The sequence below is a fragment of the Acartia tonsa genome, chromosome 1, assembly GCF_053477335.1.
Source record: "Acartia tonsa isolate MP-2025a chromosome 1, ASM5347733v1, whole genome shotgun sequence".
Classification (NCBI taxonomy): Eukaryota; Metazoa; Arthropoda; class Copepoda; order Calanoida; family Acartiidae; genus Acartia; species Acartia tonsa.
In genome coordinates, this window is record NC_137260.1 from 5,010,076 (window position 1) to 5,035,480 (window position 25,405).

At 30.1% G+C, this 25,405-nt stretch overlaps 1 protein-coding gene across 2 annotated transcripts; it reads right to left on the bottom strand.

Moving 5' to 3' along the window:
• Window positions 1–2,369: 2,369 nt before the first annotated feature.
• LOC145334745 (potassium voltage-gated channel subfamily A member 6-like) lies at window positions 2,370–23,974 on the bottom strand. Of its 2 annotated transcripts, none has more exons than XM_080180426.1 (7): window positions 23,921–23,974; window positions 23,724–23,792; window positions 18,226–18,290; window positions 17,572–17,614; window positions 13,113–13,185; window positions 10,574–10,787; window positions 2,370–3,485 (listed from the first exon to the last, which is right to left on the bottom strand). In XM_080180426.1, the coding sequence occupies exons 1-7, from the start codon at window positions 23,946–23,948 to the stop codon at window positions 3,150–3,152; spliced, it is 828 nt and encodes a 275-aa protein (XP_080036552.1). In that variant the 5' UTR covers window positions 23,949–23,974; the 3' UTR covers window positions 2,370–3,149. The 2 variants fall into 2 exon arrangements, with proteins under 2 accessions (XP_080036552.1, XP_080036497.1); XM_080180371.1 differs by having other exon boundaries at window positions 17,566–17,614.
• Window positions 23,975–25,405: the final 1,431 nt, after the last annotated feature.

A 25,405-nucleotide genomic window follows, 5' to 3' on the forward strand; every position in this document is an offset into this window, starting at 1 on the left:
TTGAATCATGATTGTGTGGTAAAAATTAACAGTTCCATCCAACCTATTGCATCTTCATAAAGTGTAATTTTTTTTAATCTAATTTGTAGTGGATTATAATTGTCCCATCACTAACGATTCCTGAATAACCAAAATAAAAAGGAATTTATCCGCCAGCCAAAACGCGTAGGCAGATCATTTTACAATAAAATAATTTTCATTAATTAAATAAAGTAAATTTTTATTGATCGAAAAACTAGATAAAAACTTATGTTTTTAAGCTTTCTGAATAAAAGAGGGTGTTGAAACCCCTATACAACTCCCACCCCCCCCCCCACTCCCAAATTTTTAGGCATATGTCTAATTCTTTATATCCCTAAGAGCTTTATGTGTACACAGACTCAGGGATCTTAAGGGATAAGACAATGGACTATATATGAATTTACATCTCCAATGATGACAATCAAAATTAGCCCTTCTGTTAAAAAAAATTATTGGAAGCTACCAGTTTACCTTTCAAATTTCAATCAAAAGTACCCAAAGTTTGTAATCCAACAAATCATAACAGGATTAAAAAAAACTTTGGGTACCAGTGTAATTAACAATCCATTGTCCCCTCTCTCCCTGAGATATGAATTATATTCACAGCCACAGATTTACATTTTCCTTGCTCGTACAATATTACCAAAAAATATTTTCTTTTCGATTGAAATTTAGAGTTCAATGAGACATTTTAAATGAAATGTTTTATTAAATGATTTAATTTAATCAAAAGACACATTTTACCATGTATTTTTCAAAGCATAGAAGCTGAAATGATAAAACAATGCATAAGGAAAATTTTGTTGAAGTGTTTTTTTGGTTGAATCGTAAGAGCACCGTCATTTTACGCCTTGAAATGTCATTTTCAAATGAAATATGCTTGTGTCTAAGGATTTAATGTTAATATGTTGTATACAGTACGCTGGGGCTATAAAAACATCGCCAAGTAATGCTTTATTTTCAAATCTAAGTGACAGATACCCAGTAGTCAGATTATGTACAGTTTCAAAAGTACAAAGGCAAACAACTGTTTCATTATTTACTGTTTCTCTATTTTTGTTTTGTACATTCTAATATTTCGCTAATATTTGTAAAAGAATGAACATTGAACAGAATATGTACTGTATAAAAATAGGCCCCGAATTTTCCTGTCATCCGAAAAATACAAGTGTACTGTACTTTAGGACAGAAGCTTTTAATAGAGCCTATATAAAATGACGTCATACTGGCCTACCATCGGTCAATTAGAACGTTTACTGGCCCGCCATTATTAATTTAGTCTGTGTATTGGCCTATCATTGGTCATTTATATTGTATAGAGTCATTTTATTATATTCACTATAAACAGCTTCCCTAGGACAAGTTTATTTATAACAATGACAGTAAAAACAAAAAAAAACTGTACTAGATTAAAATCTTTGGATATCGTTAAGAAATATGGGTGAATAAGTTTTGAGTAACTTGTGATTTTTTCTTGAATATTGTATCTATATTGACTTTTTATTTCAAAGAAGATTATAAATATTTATTTAAAGCATAGTATTAAAGACAGCTTTGCGCAGATAATAAAATGAAAATTATCAGATTAAACACAGATTTGTTAGTCCTGAGGGCACGAAGGCCGGGTATAACAAAACTGGTATTAATCTTATAATTTTGTGTTAATATTCCGGGAAAATTGTCTGTAATGCGATGCTATACATGATTTTTCAGTATGTCTGAGAACTGGTTCTAATCCAGCGTCTTTAAAAGATTTATTAGGAGGGAAAAAATATAGAAACAAATTTAATATCCAAATTTAGTTGTAAATCCAGAAAAGTAAAAAATGGAGACTTTCAAATTGGGGTTACATTTTTTTCTAGGTTTAACTTTTACTGTTTTTTTTACAAATATTGTAATGCATGTGACTTTTTAAATATAAATATACATATTACTTTAAATTTAAGGTTTAAATAAATGTATTACTTTATAAAGGCATTTTATTCTTATAAAACTAAGAACTACAAAATAAATTTTAATTTAACATTGATAAATATTGACATAACCGGAAATTTATAACTTTTTATATCTTTCAAAAGGCAAAATAAAAAAAAAGATTTTTTGTAATGAAAAAAATAGTAAAATTTCTTTAACATTCAGTGGTCAAAAACAAAATTTCCCAAAAGCTTAAAATAAAACTTTAGTTAGCGTAAAAGCTGTGGGTGTGAATGTAAAGAGGAAAGCAATTAGCCAAGGCTGCTGTCCACACGGAAAAGGGGATATTTTGTTTATCAATAATAACAAAATGTGATTTTTGAATAAGGTACAGATAGTCCATTGAAATACATTTTAAAAAAAAATAATTTTCATTTATTTTCGTATTTTTTTGTATATTTTTCAAGCATAAGGAAAGGATAGAATGCCAATGATTTATTTTGGCAAATCTGTAAAATTAAATGATGCTTGAATTGACCGTAAAAAAAAACTTAAAGTTCGTTGCATAAATATATTAATTTACATAAACAATAAACTTTTGGTGGCCTTTCAAACTTTAAAGTTGGAAAAAATTGTTGCAAAATTCATGATCTAGATTTTATATTATTTTGATTTCACCAAAGCATTTGATTGTGTACAAATTGGCCTTTTGGAAGATAAATTTTCTTACAATCACAGAAGTCGTAATGATAAATTTTTATTATGCTAAACATTCAACAACAAAACATATGATTATGCTTTAAAAAATAATTATTTTACAATGATATTTGTCTTTATGAGCAATTTGTTACAATTTATCACCAGTTTTGTTTATATTTCATATGTTTAATAATTTATTTTTAATATTTTGCACAGGGTTATGATGCTTATGTACTAATTGTTGTCTTGACTAAAAGCTCGGGTACATCTAAATTTCATACTGGTAAACGTTCTCCCTCTCAATCTTGATATAATTATAATTTGTCTAATATCACATGGATTTAACTTTATTATAACAGTTTTAATAAAACTAAACAATCTAGTTTTCAAGTTCAATGATCTTTTGTAATTGCTTATTTAAATAAGTTTTATTACTAATGATTGTTTTTCATTTTCCGTTTTGAGCGGGAAAATGTTGTCACTTTTGGCGCCAAATTAAAATTTTTGGCGGGAATTTATGTAATCTCTTCCATTGTTTGTTGTGAGTCTGACCGCTTGGTATTTGTAGAATCTCTGTTGCTGCCCCCACCACCCAACAACTTGCCAAGATTCTTATCCTTGAACGACTGGCGCAAGTAGCGGGCCGACATTTTTCGCCGCAAGCTAATGGCACGCCGGTGGGCGGCCAGCGCCTCCCGCTTCTCCCACCGCTTCTGGCGGGCATAGAACTTGTTGAAGCTGTTGCCAATGATGGGTATAGGAAGGCCAATGACAAGGACGCCAAAAATGGCGCAGAAGCAACCAATTAGCTTGCCAATAGGTGTCACTGGGGTCACGTCTCCATAGCCAACCTGAAAACATAATATTTAATTAAATTAAATTTTTGCACGCCTCTTGATCACAAATAATAAAACTGGTTTTAATCTGATAAGTTTTCATATTATCATCCACGAAAAGATGTCTATGATACGGTACGATAAATAACTATTCTTATTTTTCACCTTTTTATTTTATAATTTTTATATCTATTCTTATATTATAAAAGTTTCATTCAAGTTTTTAGTTTAACTATCATTTTTAAATTTGAGTTTTATATTTCCATGTTTCATAATCATATAACAAGAATCACAAATATACAAAATGTCAAATAGATTTTAAAAATCTTATCTTTCATAACAGATAAAATGCAATATTTTATTGTTATGAAACATTTTTGTTTTGTTTTATTGTTTGTTTTTGTTTGTATACTGTGTGAAAGGATTATAGTAATAAAGGTAGCAGAAATAGATGATATGTATTTCATATGCACTGAAAGTTCTTAAATAAATGAATAAGTTTAGGTGTATAACAACAACAACTATCTGGTTTCAGTTGTGGGGACCTTTTCCTTTTTCTATCAAATTGCCTTTTGCTCTTTTGTAGCGAAATGGTTTCCGATGCTATTGGCTGATATTCAAAGAATCAACTGAAAGTCGGCACAGGCTCCCCACCCCGGGAACATACAGTTATTTAACTCCTGTTCCCTCTATTATTTTACTTTAAAATCCAAATGCAGGACTACTCACTTGGTAGAATGTATTTATTATTACTTGGATGTTCAAGGTCTCCAATAAATTAAAACTCCCAGCAGGCTAAAATAACTATACCACCCCCTTTACCTCATCCCCTCCCCATCTACTGGATGAACTAACTGCCCAATAAATGAGTTACATGTTAGCAACTAAAAGTGATGACAATTTTACCCCTGTCATAACATCCTCGTACATTCAATATCCATTCTTGATAGGGTACAATATACCAAAACAACTTTTAAATTTAATTTTCTAATTTTGAATTTAAAAATTAATTTTGTTTTTGGGACTGTCTCTCTATCAATAAATTTCTATTTTAGAAATATATACAACTAGTAAAATGTTCATATTTGTTTGTTAGAAGCTTTCTACCTAAATCTATAGCGCTTTTTCGTACAGGGTTGAAAGGGTTGATAATATTATTTTTTATTACAGTTAAAGGCGATAACTCAAAAAGTATTTCCAAAAGTGGAAAGAAATTCTAACTTAGATTTATATTTTAAAAATCCTTCAAATTTCTATAACAACCAAATATTTATTGTATACTTTTTTTTATAATATGCAAATATTTTATTTTGTACAGATTGAAAATGCTGTATTGTTGCTTTAAACATTAAACATTACTTTGCAAGTCCTGTGCTATTGAGAATTCTTAAGGGATAATTCATTTATATACATTATACATTCCCAATGTCCCATCACTCCCTGTGGGATATTCGCAATCTTGAAAACCTCTGTTTAGAATATAAAAGTTGAAGGTAATATGGCAGACTAAAGCATTTTAATATAAGAACAAGGATGACAACATCCATAAGTAGCGAAGCTCAAAAATTATGAATGGATATCAGGAAAAAGTTTACTACAGAGCAGTGTCATACAATAATCACTAAACTTGATAAAATAGTGAAATCACAAATCCTTTGAAATCACGCAACCTTTGAATCACGAAAACTTAAAATCTAGGAATAGATTTAGCACCGCAATTAATAGACAAATCTTAATGAAACTTAATGGAAATATGTAGAATATAAGCATATACAATCCCTAATAATTTCAGCCGTCAATCCTAAATATGAATAGAGAAAATCACAAAAACCTAAAATCTAGGAATCGATCTAGCACCCCAATTAATGAACAAATCTTAATAAAACTTTGTGAAAATATTTTGAATGTAAAATAAATTTATCTCTGAAAGTTTCAGCCGTTTATCTTGAATAAGAGCCGAGAAAATCACGTTTCCCCAAAGCGTTACGGACGGAATGACGGACAAAGTGAATTATATAGTAGCTTTGCTACTAAAAATATTTATTTTTTCTTTGTACTTGAATGTTCTTCTTATTGGGTTAATGAAATGGATAAAGGATATGCGTGGATATATTGACAGAGAAAATTTGTCGTCAATTCAGGTTGCTAATATGGACCTCATTTATTGGTCAGTTCGTTCATCCAGTAGGAGATGAGGTTATGGGGTAAAGGGGGTGAATTGAGGGTATCGTTATTTTAGCCAGCTGCGAGTATCACATTAACAGAGTACATGAAAATATGGTGCAACATCCAAGTAATACTATATCGATTGTAATGAATAGGAAGTAAGGTATAAAACTCTCAATACCAATACTTATTGTTAGAACCATAAAAAATGTAATAAAAAGTCTAGTCTGTGCAATTGACAAATACAAGTGATAAATAATAAAAGCTAAATAAATTGATTAATAAAAGGAAATAGTAAAAAGCTTTATTGAGGACAATAAAAAAAGTGTCAGGTTGTGTATTTTTAGGAAAATTTAATTTACATTAATTGATGTATGTACTTTTGGTTATGTTTAACCATAGTTGAATATTATATTTAATCAAGCATCATATATTTATCATTTATAGTTATAGTTTAATTTTCTACTAACAGTCACAATAGAATTATCATAGGACATGTAAAGTAAACAAATTCCAGCTACCCCCCATCCCCCGCCTTATTTTCTATTTATTTTTGATCTAAGGGAAGGGGGTATCAATGCTTACTAAGGTACTTATTGTGAAAGCGCCAATTTGCTAAAAAAAAAAGACTCTTTTTAATACTGGTAAACTGCATTATTTGCATTATTTTTAAACAAGTACAATAGGAAACTTTAAAAATTGGTGACATGTTTTGAAATATCAAAAAAGTTTCCATTATTAAAAAAATCATTTTATCACATTTTATTTAATTTCTTAGTCGCAGTAACTGATGGGGAAACAATAATTGTTTTAATTATGTTGAATAAAATTTCCATTATATTAATACAAAAAAATATTGAAAGCGAAGCTTTTCTATAATTAGGGTCGGTCCGTTCGAGACGGATAGCTTTTCTCGTTGATTTACACAAGTTAGAATTGTCCTATCGATTTCAATCTTTACATAGTGATTCCTGTAGTAGTTAGGTACGACTTAAAAAGCGTAGCAACTCTATAATCATTACCAGAATGTCCTTATTCCATTTTAAACATGTTGATTTCTCTACTGTTTTAACAAAAAAAAATTATGTGATCTAATTATCCGATCGATCTAATTTTTGGTTTTGATATGTATATTGATTCCTTGGACAACAAAGTACAATATTATAAGCAAAGCATTTCTATAATCAATTCCTAAAAATGTAAGTATGTCCATAAACATTGTCTTGTATCAAGCAGTTTTCAACAAATTTACTTACAATTTTGCTTCGACTCATATACATTTATATTCTGATGATACAACTAGCTGTTTATATCCGTTTGTCCTAACGTTTCAGTGCTTCGCTTTTATGGATGTTGTCATACTTGTTTATTCTATTCTTTATACTATGTTAATTGTTTAAGGGTCCAAATATTAAAGAAAATACTTCAAAAATTTGAATTTGATAAAAAAATCTTCTTTAATTTTCAAGGATATCCTGTCTATTCATAGAGTTATTTCCAGAAACCGGTTTTTATGAGCTGGATTAGAACCGGTTCTCACCACTAAAATTATGTATACCAGTTTTCATATGATAATTTTTCAATATACGCAAAAATCTGTCTATAATACGATGCAATAAGTAATTATTACATTTTTATATACAAATACTAGCATTATGCCCCTAGAGGCACTTCAGGAAAGAGGAAGGGTGGTAAGTCGTAGACCCTAGCCTCAACTTTCAAATTCAGTTTTAAAAGAATGAGTAATTTTTTGTTGGGGGATTTATTTTAAGGGGCGATTTCTCTCAATAGAATTTAGATAACCCAATATTAAATAGTTATAGATTTTTCCTAGACCTCACTTATTGTTCAATTCGTTCATCCAATAGGAGATGAGGTGATCGGATAAAGGGGGAGGAGATATTATTTTAGCCGGCTACAAGTTTCACTTTATTAGAGTACATGATAATCTGGTGTAAAATCCAATTAATAATAAGTCCATTTTTAAATCTTAAATGAATCAAGTCCAAGACCATGGCAGACTGCATGCAGTAAAGCAAAATAACTGTTCAAGGAATTGCAAATAAATCAATAAAAATAAAATTCTATTTTATCTATTTTTTTTTAGCACGTGCCTTCGGCACCTCTTGGCTAAAATAAATGGTTTTAATCTTATAATTGTACATTCTATATCCGCGGAAAGCTTTTTATAATACGATGCGAGAAATAACTATTCTGATTATTTAAGTTTTTAAATTGTAAGACTCTGCACAAGAGTTGACCTGAATAAAGTATACAATATTTTTACCAGACTCGCGTCAATATTGTAACACAGATAATTATTCGGGAAAACGATCCAAAACAAATTTCAGGGGGGAGGGGACATTAGGCTGTTTATTACACTACTCCTCTAGACGTTTTCTTATTCGTTGGCTTAGCAACCTTGGGGACTTTGATTGAATTTTGATTGGTTGGTTCATTTAGTTGAGTGTCCAAGCGTTTCACCCACTAATTATAATCTACAGTAGGAGTACATTTGAGTATCACCATTGGGGATGTATTTCAATTTATCGGCCATTGGCTTGTTTTTTTATAGGAGTGGTATATTCTTTCCAGTATGGCTTCTAAACAGATTAATATCCGCTAAAATAGAACCGGTTCCAAGCCATATTGAACGAAAACATGTATAGCATCGAAATACAGACAATTTTCCACGAATATTTATATAGAAATAATAAATTTTATACCAATTAAATAACTATTCACCTATTTTATAAAAATCTTTTTGGGTAAGTTGTCTCACTGTAACTGTAATAATGCGCATTGGATACAGGATAGAAAGAAAATTAGTAAATTACGAATTTTTATTTAGAGATGTAAGGAATGGGAAGAAGTTTTCTTAAAAACTATTAATTTAGCATTTTATGAATATCTTTGTTATAAACGGTTATATAATTGATTGGACGTTACACCAGATTTTCATGTTCTGTAATAAAGTGAAACTCGCAGCGGGCTAAAATAACGATACCCTCATGCATTCCCTTTACCCCCTCCCCTCCTACTAAGGTAAGAGAGAAAATATGTGTCTCCTAAATTTGTATAAAGTCAGGGAGTAAGGGAGGGGACAATGGATCGAATATTAAATTTTTAAGAGTCTCAGACTTTGGTTACTGGCTTAAAGGGAATAAGCATGAATTCAGCAGGTTCTGACTGACTTTGGGTACTAGCGCATCAATGCCCCGCTAACTAGCTGAGTTAGTTTTGAATATAGCAGACAGAAAAATTTGTTATTGATGGCTGGTTTTAACAAATATTTTTCCTCAAGAAAATGTAATTTCATGTGTAGAAACTCTACTGTGATATTTATGTATTAAACAATCTAAGAACCCCTTGAATTTAGGTGGCAGTTTAAAACATATGAGAAGGGTTGACGAAGTTCTAAACAAGATTTTTCTAGTGATTAATTACAGAATGTTTACTACATTGTGATGTATTTGTAATTTGATTTTCAAGTAAATGATTTTTTCTTAGAACTAATTTTGTTCTAAATTATATTACCATGATCCCTTTACAATTCTGGTCAAATTTTCTTGATAAATCTGGTTTTCATTGCTTTTCAGCGAAAACTCTTATATTGAATTAATTACTTCGAAGTAAACGGACGGACGGACATTCAAAGTAAAATATAGAGGCGTTGTGCTACTAAAACAAAAATATTTATTTTACAGAAAAGATTTGTCTTTAATTTTCCTTGAATTATACATTCTTTAATATGAAATTGTTTAAAACTTTTTCTTCAAATACTAGTTCCTTTTCCTATACACATATAGAGAAATTTCCAGAAGGAATTTAGAGAATCTAAATTACATAAAAAAATACACTCAACTACTTAAAATACAATTAAAAAAGCAAGGTTAACCCATTTGTCTCAAATTTCAAACTCTTGAATATTTATCGCATCGTTTTATAGTCAGCTTTGCGCGGATATTAAAATTAAAAGTTAAAAGATTAAATCCAGTTTTGTTAGCCACGAGGGACTGAAGGGCCACGCTAACAAAACCGGTATTTTAATATTCGTAGAAAACTGGCTATATTACGATACGATACATAATTTTTCAGTATGGCTTAGAAATGGTCCTAATCCAGTTTCGAAGCCATACTGGAAAATACAATATTAATGTATAAGAATAAATGTTTTTAAGTCCCCTGTTTAGCAAAGCAAACAACCAAACCAATCCTTTTATTGTATCTTATTTGTCTAAAAGTCTCAACAGTTACCACTTTTTTTTAGTATTCTTCTAACTCTTTATATTAGTGGAATATGTCTGATATTGTAGCATAAGAAAACATATTTCATTAAAACTTTCAAATATTTTAGGTTAAACCCCCTCCCTTACAGTTAGATTATTTCAATAAATATACAGGTTTAAGAATTGATACTAAGCTTTATAGAGTACAAATTGCAGGCCACACTCGATTTCTAGTAATCTAAGAATGTACACAACTTATATGTTTTTTTTTATATTTGTATAAACAAGCCTTAATACTTATTGTAAAACTCGAAAAAAACTATATGTAAACAAGGACGACAACACTCATAAGTAGCGACAAACAGACGAAATTATAAAGAAGATGTTTTGTTGATTATTATTTATAGAAATCACTAAACATAAAAAATAATTTTAAGAATATTTCTAATGTATTTCTATGCATGACCGATAGACTGACGAACAAAGTAAATTTTATACTTCACGCTCATTGACATTGGGAATCTTAACAAAAAAGTTCAGCCGTTTAACTTTGATAACAGCTGAGAAAATCTCATTTCCTCTTAGCGTTACGGACAGACTGACGGACATACAAAGTGAATTATAGAGAATCTTCGATACCAAAAATATATAATGTACAAAATTGGACCATAAAACGGCCAGATTACGAGATTTAAAAAAATAACCTACCGTTGTCATAGTGATGATGGCCCACCAGTATGCGTCCAGCATGGTTACAAACGTCGTGTTCTCGTCCTCCTTCTCGAACACATAGGCCAGGGAGGCGAACATGATGGCGCCCATGCCCAGCAGCAAGAACAGGAGGCCCAGCTCCTTGTAGTTGGAGCGCATTGTGTTGCCCAGGGCTTGCAAACCGGTGGAGTGACGCGCCAATTTGAAGATTCTGAAATTTTAATGTCTTTATTAAAGAAAAAAAATTTAAGAAATCAGAATTTTATGTATGTTTGGTATTTGAATAAACATTGAATGTACATGGATATGGATATACTTCTCTCCAATTTAGGTTGCTAACGTGGACCTCATTTATTGTCCATTTCGTTCATCCAGTGGGAAGAGAGGGGATGGGGTAAGTGGAAGTGTATGGGATTTCAGCCAGCTGCAAGTATTACTTAATTAGAGTACATGAAAATCTGGTGGAACATTCAAGTGATAATATATCGATTAGTATTTATTCATGTTCACTAAGATCTCAAAAAATTCCAGACCATTCGTTACACAATTTTTTAGGAAATTTTTGTATTGATCTATTGGGTGCTATTTTAATTTTTAACCCCATTTTTAAAGCGAAGCTTTTTTTATAATTAGGGTCGGTCCGTCCGTTTATACGTCAGTACGTCCCAACGTCACAGACAGTTAGATCTTTTCGTTAATTTAAACTTTAAACATGTTGACTTTTTAAACTTTTTTAACAAACTTATCTTAATGTGATAAAATTATCCGATTGATCTGATTTTTGGAATACTGATTACTCTAACACCAAAGTACAATATTACAAGCGAAGCATATCTATAATATGATCTATATGCGTTTGTCCTACCGTTTCAGAGCTTCGCTTTTATTGGTGTTATCATCCTTGTTATTCTAATTTTATTTATAGGGAATACAAACAATTTGATAAATGGAAGAGAAATAGTATTTTTTAATCAGGAGAAGATAATAAATTAAAAGAAAAATAATAAGTGTATTATATTTTTATAAGGAATAGTACATGATCAACGTTATTAATAGATTATAAGAAAGAAAAAAGAAGGAGATTTCCCTAAAAGTACCTAGTCGAGTCCCCACTTTTATTTTGAATTAAATTGAAAATGAGGTTTGTAGGTTTTTAAGTGTTTGTTTAATACTTGAAGTTTAAACTAGGTTAGGTTATAAAGAGTTTTTGATAGGTTTGCAGAACAGATCTATAATGTAGATGTATATACAGACAACTACCTCCCTTCCTTTTTCAATCACCTTTTTCGTCTGCTTCTAAATTATTTTCTGCTACTTGGCTGTGTTAATATAAGCGAAACCATTGGTTGATTTTCAATGACCCATTAGAAAGGTTGCACAATGTTGATGCGATAGGGAGATACAGTTATTTAACCCTTTCTCCCTCTAATGTTTGCAGGATCAGGGAACCACAGGGGTTAGGCATCAGGAATAATAAGAATCCCCCCCCCCCTTATTTTCAATTTAATAATAAATGGGGGGTATTTCAGTATTCTATAGGCTCTTTTAAGGAAAGTACATTAAAGAATATTCATAAAGTGATATTAAGAGGCCAATTAATATTACTTTATAGAAATTATCAAGTATTTCATATCAATTGGATTTAACCACTTATGATTTTCACGTGTACGATTACTTAGTACATAACATATTTTTTTCTGTAATTTAAAAGAATTTTTCAGTAACTAAAATTCTTGTTTATCATAGGAAATTATTTTTTTTGTTTGGCCTAATCATGATGTTTAATTATGGATAAAAAAAAACAATATCTAGCATTTTAAAATTTAATCAAGGAGGTTCTCTATAGATAATTTTGTCTGAAGTCTTTTTATGAGTACTTTTATCTGTACAGCTGTCCTAATAATGTAATTTGCTCATATGTTAGAAATAGACGGTTAATTTAGTGATGATTTATTCATGGAGGGAGGAAATATTGGACTGTTTATTACACTAGTCCCTAACATTTTAAAATTTGTTTTCTTTACAACTTTGGGGACTTTTATTAAAAATTTATTGGTAGGTTTCTTAAGTTAAGTATCCAATACAAACGTTTCAACAACTAACTTATATCTACTGAAGGGTTATTTTTGTATAATAATTAGGTATGTACATCAATTCATCGGCCATTTTCTTATTCCTTCAGATCTCTATGATTTATCTTCCAAATCATTTTGTCGATTGGTTCATAGATATATGCAATTTATATAGGGGAAATGTTATTTTATCGGCAGAAGTTAAAGATATTTGGCAAAGCTGGGTATAGATGTTTATCGTAAACAGCTTTCTGCGGATATTAGAATGTACAATTATAAGTTTCAAGCCAGTTTTTTTAGCCCTGAGATGACGAAGTCACGGGCTAACAAAACTGGTTTTAAAATCATGATTGTACATTTTTATATTCGTAGAAAACTGGACCTGATACGATACATGGTTCGTAAGTATGGTTCTAATCCAGCGGAAATTATTCGGTTTCGAAGCTATACTGAAAATGTTTTACCTGATAATTCTCAGAGTCTTGATAATTCTCGCCAACTTCAGCAGCCTCAGATATTGAGTTGTTCGGCTTAAATCTGAAAAATTACATGTTATAAACCTCATTAAAAATAATGTTTTAGTAAAAAAAAGTTGTGAACTAGTATTTTCTCGTATTCATTCGAATCCGGTGGACAGGAACCGGTTCTCATCAATACGAAAAAACTATGTCTAGCATCGTATTATAAACCACTTTCTACAAATATAGAAATGTACAATCATAAGATTAAAACCATTTTTTTAGCCCGTGCCTTCGGCACCTCGGGGCTAAAAAAAACTGGTTTTAATCTAATAATTGTACATTCTATATCCGCGAAAGCGGTTTATAATACGATGAAAGAAATAACTATTCTCGTATTCATTCGAATCCGGTGGATAGGAACCGGTTCTCATCCATACGAAAAAACTATGTCTAGCATCGTATTATATCCATCTTTCTACAAATATAAAAATGTACAATCATAAGATTAAAACCAGTTTTAATCTTATAATTGTACATTCTATATCCGCGGAAAGCCGTTTATAATACGATGAAAGAAATAACTATTACAAGATAATATGATGCCTAGAAATTTAGTCAGATATAAATTAAGTTTTCCAAGTACTTTGTAACAAGCTGATAAAAAGGTCATAATCTAAGATAAAGATTTAGAAAAAACTTTATTAAAAAATTCAAGTTGGAAAAATAAGATTTCTATATACATTTTAATTTCAATGAAAAATGAACAATTAAGTGTAAAAATCGTCATTTAAAGAGAAATAAGTATTATTAGAAAAATAAAACCTTCTTATCATAAAAATCCAAAAATCCAACTAAGGGGGAGGTCATTTTCTAGTAAATTCCGTAAAGGTGTGTAAAGGTGTGTGTGTTATAAGGCCTAAAAATAGTAGTAGAACGATAAGGTTGCTCCCTATTGTTCTATTCAATAGGGAATACAAATATATAGAGCACCTTATCGTTCTACTACTATTTTTAGGCCTTATAACACACACACACCTTTACGGAATTTACTAGAAAATGACCTCCCCCTTTGTTAATTTTAATAATTGCGCGATAATTTAAATTGTTTTTGATATTTTAGTGTAAAAATTCCAACTGGATAAAACCTGCCAAAACTAATTTTTACTACAATTATAATTTAACAAGGATGACAACATAAAAGCGAAGCACTGAAACGGTAGGACAAACAGACATTAACACTTGTATAATGTCAGGACTGAATATAAATGTAAAAGTGTCGAAGAAAAATTGTAAGAAAATTTGTTGAAAAACTGCTTAATACAGGATAATGTTTATGGACATACATACACTTTTAGGACTTCCTTATAGAGTTGCTTCGCTTATAATATTAAACTTAATCAAAATCACATCAATCGGAAAATTAGATCATATAAAAATTTGTCGTTAAAAAAGTGAAAAAATCAACAAATAGAAAATGAAAGTACGGACATTCTAGTAACAATTGTAGAGTTCTAAATTGTGCCTAACTACTACAGGGATCACCATGAAAAATTTGAAATCGATTGGACAATTCTAACGTGCCTAAATTAACGAAAAAAGTTATACGTCACGGAATGACGGACGGACGGACCCTAATTATAGAAAAGCTTCGCTTTTAATACCTTATAATCTTGTGTGACAAATAATAAGAGAGAGAAAGAGTGGGATGAGATAATTGGAAATATTATCTTAAGCATTAGTTAAGTACTATAGTCAGGAATCTAAAGGGATAAGACAATGGCTGATAACTTGATACACAACCCCATTATTTGTAGACAATGAACCCACTTCTGTAGATTACAATAGTTGGTACAAACGTTTTAATACTCGACTTAATGAACAACCCCCATCAAAATTTAATAAAAGTCCCCAAAGTCGTCGAGCCAACGAATAAGAAAAAATGTTATTATAAAACTTTGGGGACTAGTGAAAAAAACGGCCCAATGTCCCCTCCCACTCTGACTCTAGTACTATATAATATGCATTCTTAAATAAATCAAACAAAATAAAAAAAAATATGTAAAAACAAGTTCAAAGCAGAAAAAAGCATACTTTTAAAAACTTATGATAGTGAATATGAGAATATTTTCAAAATAAATGTAAAATGAAAAAAAGCCAAAAAAAAATTCAGGTTAGACAACAGTTAATCAGTTGCATGATGTCTACCACAAATATAAAAAGTACTTGGCTTGCATACTAAGATATATAAGTTGGAATTTTAATGTTAGAGGGAGATTTGAAATCTGCATCAAATTCTTTATTTATCTAAAAGCGGAAATACAATTTAAGTTAATTAATTTTGACATCTGTGATTGGTGGATTGAAAATTGTCTGCGCTCTGATTGGAGAAGCTTAAGTGTCGCACATCATTCAACCAATTAGAGCGCAGGTAGTTTCCAATTTACCTATCCTATTGGTCAAAATTTATGAACTTAAATTGTATTTCCGCTTTTAAATAAAGAATTATACAAAAAACGAATTTTATAAGAAATCCGTAAAAATTTATGCAGATTTCAAATCTCCTTCTAACATTAAAATTCCTTCCAACTTATATATCCTGTTGCATACTAATAAACTAACTATGTATTAAGGCCTCTGGAGGCACTTGAGGGAAGGGTTGATTTTACAAGCCATTCATTAGGGGAGGGTTAATTTTTTTCTAGGGGCAATTTCTCTTGGAGTGTGGCAGTACCCTCCCCCCAAAAAAGTTAAAAACCTTTCCAGAACTTATGAAGAGCTACATTATAAAGGAGAACCGTATGGTTTCAGCAGTTAGCACAAATATACATCCTATTTATTTATTATTGGGGGAAAAGTCAGCTTTTAAATGGCTCAATGACGGCTAATTAAAATTCTTTATTTGAATTTTAAAAAATATGTAACTTTCACTTGCCCTATATTTGTTTAAATTTAAAACCTTAGCACTCAACATAATTAAATCCTTATCTATCCCCGCAAGCAATACGATATTAATGGATATAGAATATACGTGGATATTATGTCAAAAGAAACATTGTGGTCAATTTAGGCCGGCTGCTGATAAGAAACTCATTTATTTGGTCAGTTTGTTCATCCAGTATGAGGAGATTAGATGGGGTAAAGGGGATTAATCGTTATGTTAGCCCGCTGCGAGTTTAACTTTATCAGAGAATATGAAAATATGATGTAACATCCAAGAATAATATATCCATTACGCTATTTTAAAATAAAAGATAAGATACATGAAACAATATGACAAATAAAATGAGGAGAAAAAAATACTACATTGTATTCGATATAGTTCTTTTTAATATAAATATTATATTTTATTGTTTTTTTTTTCTGAAATGTAACTTAAATGACGTCAATTTGTACGGTATAATTGTTGTATAATAGCAGATAGATTTGCATAATAAATGTTTAGGAGACTTTGAAGACAATCTATATGACTTCAGCAGCCTCAGATTTCAAAAAAAAATATTTAAAAAGCAGAACTTTATATTTCATTGCAATTGAATTTAGAAGAATATAATATAAGAGAAATTTAAATTTTTCTACAGGGTAAGATTTTGAATTGTTCAATATATAAAATGATAAAAGCTCTCATTTCTTTTGAAGAACAATATCATTAAATATTGTATTTGTCACCGACCCCTAGCGGATAAAAATTAGACAAGATCATACAATAAAAAGAAAAAGATAAGATTTCTTAGCAAAAGTTGATGTCCAAAGGAAGGGGAGTGGCAAGAAAGGTTATAAACCACCTTCCCACTTAATGATTCCAAGTCAAATCCTATTTTTTAAAGTCTATATTTTAGTTTACACCCCCCCCCCCACCCCCTATCAAATATTTACCCTCATACTTTTTTATGGAAAAGGGAGGGGGGGGGGTATTACCCCTCTGAAATTTTCTAAATAATTTTGTTAAATTCTAAATTATAGTTCTATAACTATATTGTTATACTTTTCTAGATAAACAAAAATTATTCTAAATACTTAATTGTCTATCATTAATAAGTTATAAAACTGAAGTAGTAATTTATTAAATAAATAAAAAAAACAATACCTATATGTAACATTTATCAATGTAAAAAAATTCTTTTATGTTATCAACTTGTTTTGTTTATGAGTTAAATATGTTATTAAAAAGTTATGTTTTGTATATTTAAAAAGGGTCTTTTCAAATCTGATTACTTTTCTTGAAATTAACTAATATGTTTTTTTTAAAGCTAATTATAACATTAATGCCATGTGTAAATTTAAAATATATAACAAAAAGGGGTAATTCTTGTTAAATATAAACTTTAATAAAATTTCTTAAAATTTTAAACTGTTTTAATGTCTTTTGCTTATGTGTAAATCCAACTATGTAACAAATATGAAAAAAGGGGGTAGACTGTGTTATCGTTATGTATCAACTGATTAACATTGTGTCAACCTTTACCTCCGGCCAGGACAGGATCCTCGGCTCCAGCATCCTGAACCTCCTAACAAATAAACACGTTGTGATCATGGAAAGAAAACGAACAAGTGGGGTTCGTCGTATTTTCACATTAGCTTTTTTTCTATTTTAGCCCCTGCGGCAGGCTCTAACCCTGCGGAGCAATCATTAACATTTACAAAAAAAAATAACCCATCAAAAGCTAATGTGAAAATACGACAAAAACCCCCTTCTTCGTTTTCTTTCCATGATCTCACATTGTATTATATAATAACAAGAACAAATACGCCATACAGTAGCAAAACTGTTAAAAAAAATGAATATCCAACTACTGAAAGAACAGTTTCAAATTATTGTATAATAAATAGTTTCTGTCAAATAAATTAAAAACAGACCCAAAATAGTATATCCTTTGATTTTTTTGTTTGAAAGCTTAAGATTTCTACTACTAAACTGATCGAGTTCTTGTTTATAGGGAAGCTTTACATAGGTCACGGGAAGGTGTTTTTGCTATTTTAATTTGAGATTCAACCCTTGGGATGGTTTCAGGCTATTTTCTGTCCCCTTCCCTTCTTCCCTGTTAAACACACAAACCCCTTGATGCAAGGGTGTGGCTTTAACACGTGTCTTAAATTTTTGTTGAAATAAAATTTTTACCTGTAAATGATCGATGCCCATACCATAATAATGTAGTATCACAGTCACATAGTAGGGAATGATAGCTAAAACAAAACAAAATAAATCATTAAGAAACGTATAACATTTTAACAAGTTTGACAAATGTTTGTCGCATTGTAATAATGACAACTTTTTGAGTATATTATCATAGAAAATTATAAGATTTAAACCTGTTTTGTAGGTTTTTTTTGTTTTTGTTTTAATTTCCGTGGAATAGTATGTATAACGATGCTATACATGATTTTTCAGTATGGCTTAATACCGGTTCTAATCCAGCGGATTTTAATCGCCAGTCATAATTAATAAGACCGATTGTATTGTTTACAATATCTTAAGTTTCAATTAAAGATATTGTTCATAATGTCCTAAGCTGTATCTAATTGTAATTTTCAGGTTTTATTACTTGTGAAGCATGACTGATAAGTAACCATTTTAAAAATGCATCTGAATAACTTTTCCCCCAATAAATTATGAAAAAAATATTGATTTTTATTAACTAATCAAAAAGGGACATTCACAAATCAACATTTAATTTGCGTGATTTAAAATTAATGTCATTTGTTAGATAATCACATTTTTTGCAACGCATTTTGAAGATGAAGAGCAATAAAAATTTGTAAAATTGCTTACTTTGCAATAGTCTTATAGCAGGGAGGGAGGGGATATTTGGCTGTTTATTACACTAGTCCCCAAAGTTTTATAATTACGTTTTCTTATTCGTTAGCTTCACAACTTTGGGGACTTTTAGTGGATGGTTCAATAAGTTGAATGTCTAAACGTTTCAACCACTAATTGTAATCTTCAGAAGGTGTAACTTTGCTTGTCATGATTGAGGATGTACAAAAATCTATCGACCATTGTCATATCCCTTTAGATCCCTGGTCTTAAAAAATATAGAAAAAAGCTACTCTTAAAGAACAGTTAATTATTATATTTTAGTGTATAATATTTTTGAAATAACTACATATATTATTCTTTAAATAATGTGGTTTTTAGTTGTACTAATAATCGTACAGAAGGTGATGTATGGTAGTGTAAACAACTAAACACCCCCTAAAACAATATATTAGAAAGAACTGCTGTCATTATCCTCTCCTCCAATGTTTTAAACCTCCTGATGAATTGTTGTGCTAATTACTGGAATATCTATATGTTTTTATTACAATCTTTTTACACCTAACATAGCATCCATAGTTAACATTTTAAAGTATTTTGTATGACGGGTGGTGACAAAGCTAGATTAGGCTAAATCTTCATAGACTTCTAACTGAGGTCACTCTTGTTTTATTGCTTCCATTGAAAGATAAAATATGATATTTGATATCTATAATTCTATAACCTTTCTATCTAAAACTAATATTTTATTATAATGCTGAGGTAACAATTTAGTTTTGTAACTAAAATTTTACTAAAGATTTCCACTTTAAGCCAAGCTTAAAATCTACTATAGTTAAAAATTTAAAATTACTAATTCTAATAGTAGGGTCTTTATGTATGTCCGTTCTAAACCACTTAATTGAGCTCTCTAATCTAGAAGACTTTTACAAAATTACAGGGATGGTCTTAGGCTATTTTTCTGTATTTTTCTGAATTTTAATAATTCATATTCTTTTAAATTTAAATAAAATAAAAACTCCCCAAAATTGTAAACCCAAAACTTGTATTACTCATTATATTTTCTAGGTTTTTATTTAATAAAAAACACACTCTATCTAATTATTTTCTATAGAGGGCATTGCCACTAAAATATAAATTCTTATCTGTTTTTAAAAGATGATTTGACGGCTATCTATCATTTTATAGATAACACTTACCCTTAAACTTATTCCCTTAAAATGTCCTCAAGATGTGGGAATATAATGTAACCTCAGTGCTTCTAAAAGCGAAGCTTTTCTATAAATAAATAGGACATTCACATTTGTTTATATATAAATTAGAAAGATTATGGTTGTTTTCATTCGTCATTTGCAGGGATCCAAAGGGATAGGACAATTGGTGATAAATTAATGTACATCCCCAATGATGTTGCACAAAATATTACAATTAGTGGTTCAATCATTTGGACACTTAACTTGAAAAAAAGCTATTATGTTTTTTAATAATAAACGTTCAATGTATCTCCCCCCCCCCCTGGTAATTTGTGTATCTTAAATGAAGTCTAGTTAGATATATTTTAGTTACCTAAGACAAGATTGTTTCAATATCTCTATAATAGTTATTAATCGCATCGTATTATAGATAACTTTCCTCGGGGCTGACAAAATTGATAATGATTCTATGATTTTCATTTTATTTTTGTGGTTAATTGTCTTTAATACGATGCTTTACATGCTGAGAAACGGTTCTTATCCAGCGGATATTAATCGGTTTCGAATCCATACTATAAAGAAATAATTATTTACTAAAATTGCAATAAAATATACTGTATCAAATGACATCTTGCAAAATATGTTAATTTGAAAAGCTTGATGTGAAATAGATTGAGACAAATATTTGAATTTGCTTTAAAATATGAAAAAGTGTGCATGCTATCATGATCTTGTGGCTGTATGTTTTTAAAAGCGAAGCTTTTCTATAGTTAGGGTCGGTCTGTCCGTACGTCCGTCCGTCCGTACGTCCGTCCGTAACGGATAGCTTTTTTCGTTAATTTAGGCAGGTTATAATTGTCCTATCGATTTCAAATTTTGCATTGTGATTCCTTTATTAATTAGGTACAATTTAGAAAGCTTAGCAACTCTATAATCATTACCAGAATGTCCGTACGTCCATTTTAAACATGTTGATTTTTCTACTTTTTTAACAACAAATTTTTATGTGATCTAATTATCCGTTTGATCTGATTTTTGGTATATTGATTCCTGGGACAACAAAGAACAATTTTATAAGCGAATCAACTCTATAATCAAGTCCTAAAAATGTAAGTATGTCCATAAACATTATCCTGTATCAAGCGGTTTTGCAAAAAAATTACTTACACTTTTGCTTCGACTCTTATACTTTTATATTCTGATTATTCAGTTTAGACACTATACAAGTGTTAATGTCCGTTTGTCCTACCGTTTTAGTGCTTCGCTTTTATGGATGTTGTCATCCTTGTTTTTTTTTACTCAGGGGGAATATTTCTTTAAAATTTTAAGTAACACGCAACGATTGCTTAACATTTAGCGCATCCGCTCGTCGTCGAAAAAGTGAGGGTTTAGAATCTCGACTCAATACCGCGTCATAACTAAAGACGTTAAAAAATACTTCTATGTCAGATGTAAGATATTAAGAGACAGATTAGGGACAATGCCTTTGCTCCAAAAAAGCTGCAATTTATTACCAAGAACAGTCAGGACTTCGTGCAATCAAAGAGTTGGTTGTCTGTTAATTAACCTAATAGAACAGGAAAGGAGACATATGGCTCCCCTTAGATATTCTTGGTTGTTGTACCTTATGAAGTTAGTTAATTAAAAATTAGTTATTTAAAATTTTAGAAAGTTTTACGAGGTATTTTTCTTGCACTTAATTTTACAAGAAGAGTTTTTTTGGTCCAAATGGTTAGAAAATCAAAATTGACAAAATGAGTCAGGATTATAAAAAATAAAAATTTCTAGAAATTTTAAATTTGAAAAAAAGATATATTGAGTCATCAGAATTTGATATCATGAATGAGAAGAATGTTCTGTGGGTGCAGGTATCCAGGTGCAGGTGTCCAGGTATGAATCTTGTACCTGTTTATCAAATAAATATATGTACAAAGATACTTTTTATTGATTGACTGACAGTTAGTTTTGCTGACACCAACATTTTTTACAGTTTCAACATTTTTGTGATAAATATTCATGATTTTAGGTGCTTTAGGCTTTCTTTCAAACCCCTAGAGAAAAAATAACTTGGTAGGGTTTATTTTTGTCTTAAATAGTTAAAACCTATATGGAGCTACATTGTAAAGAAGAACCATATCGGTTCAGAGGATAGCGAGATCCATCGGTACAAACATAGATCCTGTTAGTTTTATATAAGGATTACTTTGGTAAATAAAACGATCCTTCCAAAATCAAAAACATTAATAATTAAAGGATTTTGAATTTTCTTCCTTTTTTCAGACATCAAATAAATATTTTATCTACCTAAGTATTATTTTGTAAAGAGGGGTAAAATTAAAATTTACAGCAACTTCAAAAAAGAAAATCCCAATTGGCCGGTAATTCACAGAAATCTAAAGGGATAAGACAATGCCCGATCAATTGAAGTACATCCAAACAATGATAAACAAAATTACCCCTTCTGTAGATTACAATTAGTTAAAACGTTAAAACACTTAACTCCAACAAATCAAAATTCAATTAAAGTTCTAAAAGTTATTTAGCCAACGCATAAAAAAACGTTTTATAAAACTTTGATGACTAGCGTACTAAACAGCCCAATATCCCCTTCTTCCCTGGGTAGGTGTACATTTACCTTTCCTCCAAGTACAGGAAAAACTTATATTATGATAAGAGTCTAAATATGTCAATATTTTTTATCATAGGAATGTCGGAAAGAATATAAAACATTTTAATTTGACATTTAGAGCTTTATAGTAGGTTTTAAATATTTGGAACATTTTTGCATACTTCCTTAAGTATTAATCTAACTTTTACCAGATTATTTGTATTTAAAATATGTTAAACTTGTTTGTTTTCTAAAGTCATAAAGTATATAGTGCTGTTTTGTCAAGCATATGCCATTTGTATTACGTGTTGGGTGAATTTCGGCAACTAAACTTAGATTATGGATATAAGGATATAAAAGGAAAAAAATGGAGGAACAACCTGGTTATACTATTGGTTAGAAAGTGTACAGATTTTGGTGGTGGTTATTTTTTTTCATTTAATTTAATGAGTCACTTATAAATAGTCGCATCACTTAGAACAAAGCTTTGCTAGGTTTTATGATTTGAAGCATATGACAAAACATTAAATATGAGTAATTCATGAGTAGTTGAATTTCTTAGGATAGAGCTATCTTTCAGGGTTATATATCCTTTAAATATTCCGTCGCTGGTGTTATTAGAAAGAATGGGTATAGTCCCTTTCGTAACATTGCACCTTATGGGGCGATTCTTCGTATTTTTAACAGTAGCTTTTCTCCTATTTCTAGCCCCTGCGGGGGGGCTCTAACCCTGCGGGGCAAATTACCTAACCCTGTGGGGCAATCACCTAACCCAAAATAACCTAACCTAACCTATAAAAAGCCATTTTAAAAATACGACGTATCGCCCCTTATGGGGCGATGTTACGAAAGGGACTATTCCCGAAAGAATCGAGTATAACAAACATAAATAAAGGTGTTTTTTTGCTAAAATTTCCTTTTAAAGTTTGACGAATTTTTGGGTCAGATGTACCATCTAGATATATTATGTCTATTACTTGGAACATACAAAATAATCATAATACAATGAGTGGGTGTTCCTTAAGTAATGCATTTAATCAAATAAAAAATTAATACTTTACCTAAAAGATCAATCCAGTTCATTAACTTCTTGATAAAATCCAGTTTACTTGGACAACAGGTAAAACGAACTGAAATAAATTTTTAATTAATAGAACAGTTAAATTAAATGTAGATAATAAGATTTAAAAAATCAACAAAACCTTGTATATGTACATATTCTGCAATCTAAAAATAATTTCAAAAAATTATATCTTACCTAAGAACTCAATAGTAAACCATGCCATGTAGATAGCTTCAATGATTGCAAATATTCTGTAATTTAATACATCAATTTTTATAATTGTTATGTTTAAAAGAAAAATGACCTAATATATAAAATACTAATGCTAAAGAATAAAAAAGGTTTATATTTAAGAAAAACATCCTTTATGGAAGCAGCTTTTAGGCCTAATGTAAAATTACGTCATACAATACAAATAAGCAATGATAGGCCAATATACATTTTACCAATGGTCAATTATAATGTATACTGGCCTATCATTGGTCATTTGTATTATAAGACGTTTTTTTATTAGGCAGTATAAGCTGCTTCTCTTTCATAATGTTTAAAATACAATAGCATAGTATGTCTATGATAAAAATTTGATATTAAATTCCTGAATTCTCCCATAAGTTTGTCATCACTCTCCTGTTAAGGATAAACATTTCCATCAAATCAAATCTTGTGTTTTTAAATAATGTTATGCGAGTATCAAATTTGGAGGATTTTTAACTTGTTAAATACTGTTTTAATCAAGGAGGGGGGGGGGGACATTGGGCTGTTAATTACACTGGTCCAAAAAGTTTATAATAACATTTTCTTATTCGTTGGCTTAACAACGTTGGGGACTTTTATTGAGTTTTGATTGGTTGCTTCAGTCAGTTGAGTGTCTAAACGTTTCAACTACTAATTGTAATCTACAGAAGGTGTAATTTTGTGTATTATCATTGAAGATAAACATAAATTTATCGGCCATTTTCTTATCCCTATAGATCTCGGATTTAATACTTATTTCAAAGGGAATCATTTTTTTAGGTGAAAGTTATTTGCTTAAAAATTATTTTTTATATAATGAATCTTATGAAAGGGAAGTAGGAAGTTTGGGTTCTCTTGTTTTAAGGGGAACGTCTTAAATTAAGCCATATAAGTAGGAAATTTGAAGGATTTAAACTTGAATATATCCTATTTTAATACTTAATTCAAAGAGAATCATACTTTTGTTTAAAGTAATTTGCTTAAGAATTATAAAGCAAATTTATTTATAATGAAGCAGTTGGGATTCTCTTGATTTAAGGACAACTTTTTAGATTTAGCAATATGATCCACCATCTATAGAAATTTAAACATAGCCAAGATTACGAAGTGCAGAACTTGCTTGTAAAATAACTTTTTGTCACCAGTGCATGATATTATGAGATTATGCCGCATTCATAGCTCATACATTCACAAACATCGCAGAGAGGGGAAAATATAAAGTTGTAACTTTAGACCCTGAGCTACAAATAGAATGGGATAGACGAGGCAATTTTGTTGGATATAATTTGAATACACAGCACTATACTTAATAGTAGTAAGGTTGTTTTGTTTTCAAGCAAAAGACCTCGGAGATGGCCTGCGCGATTAAATTATGATTTTCAGTGAAGTCTCATATTTATTTCAGATTGGTTTTAAGCTATTTTCCTTCAAAATGTATGTATGCTT

Bases quoted from the DNA above. Each gene is read 5' to 3' on its own strand.
- LOC145334745 (XM_080180371.1), bottom strand. From the start codon at position 23,948: ATGGCATGGTTTACTATTGAGTTCTTAG. The intron at 17,615-18,225 runs GTAAAAATTTTA...TTTATTTGTTAG, and splicing joins TGGGCATCGATCATTTACAG to GAGGTTCAGGATGCTGGAGC. The intron at 10,788-13,112 runs GTAAAACATTTT...TTAAAATTTCAG, and splicing joins AAGACTCTGAGAATTATCAG to AATCTTCAAATTGGCGCGTC.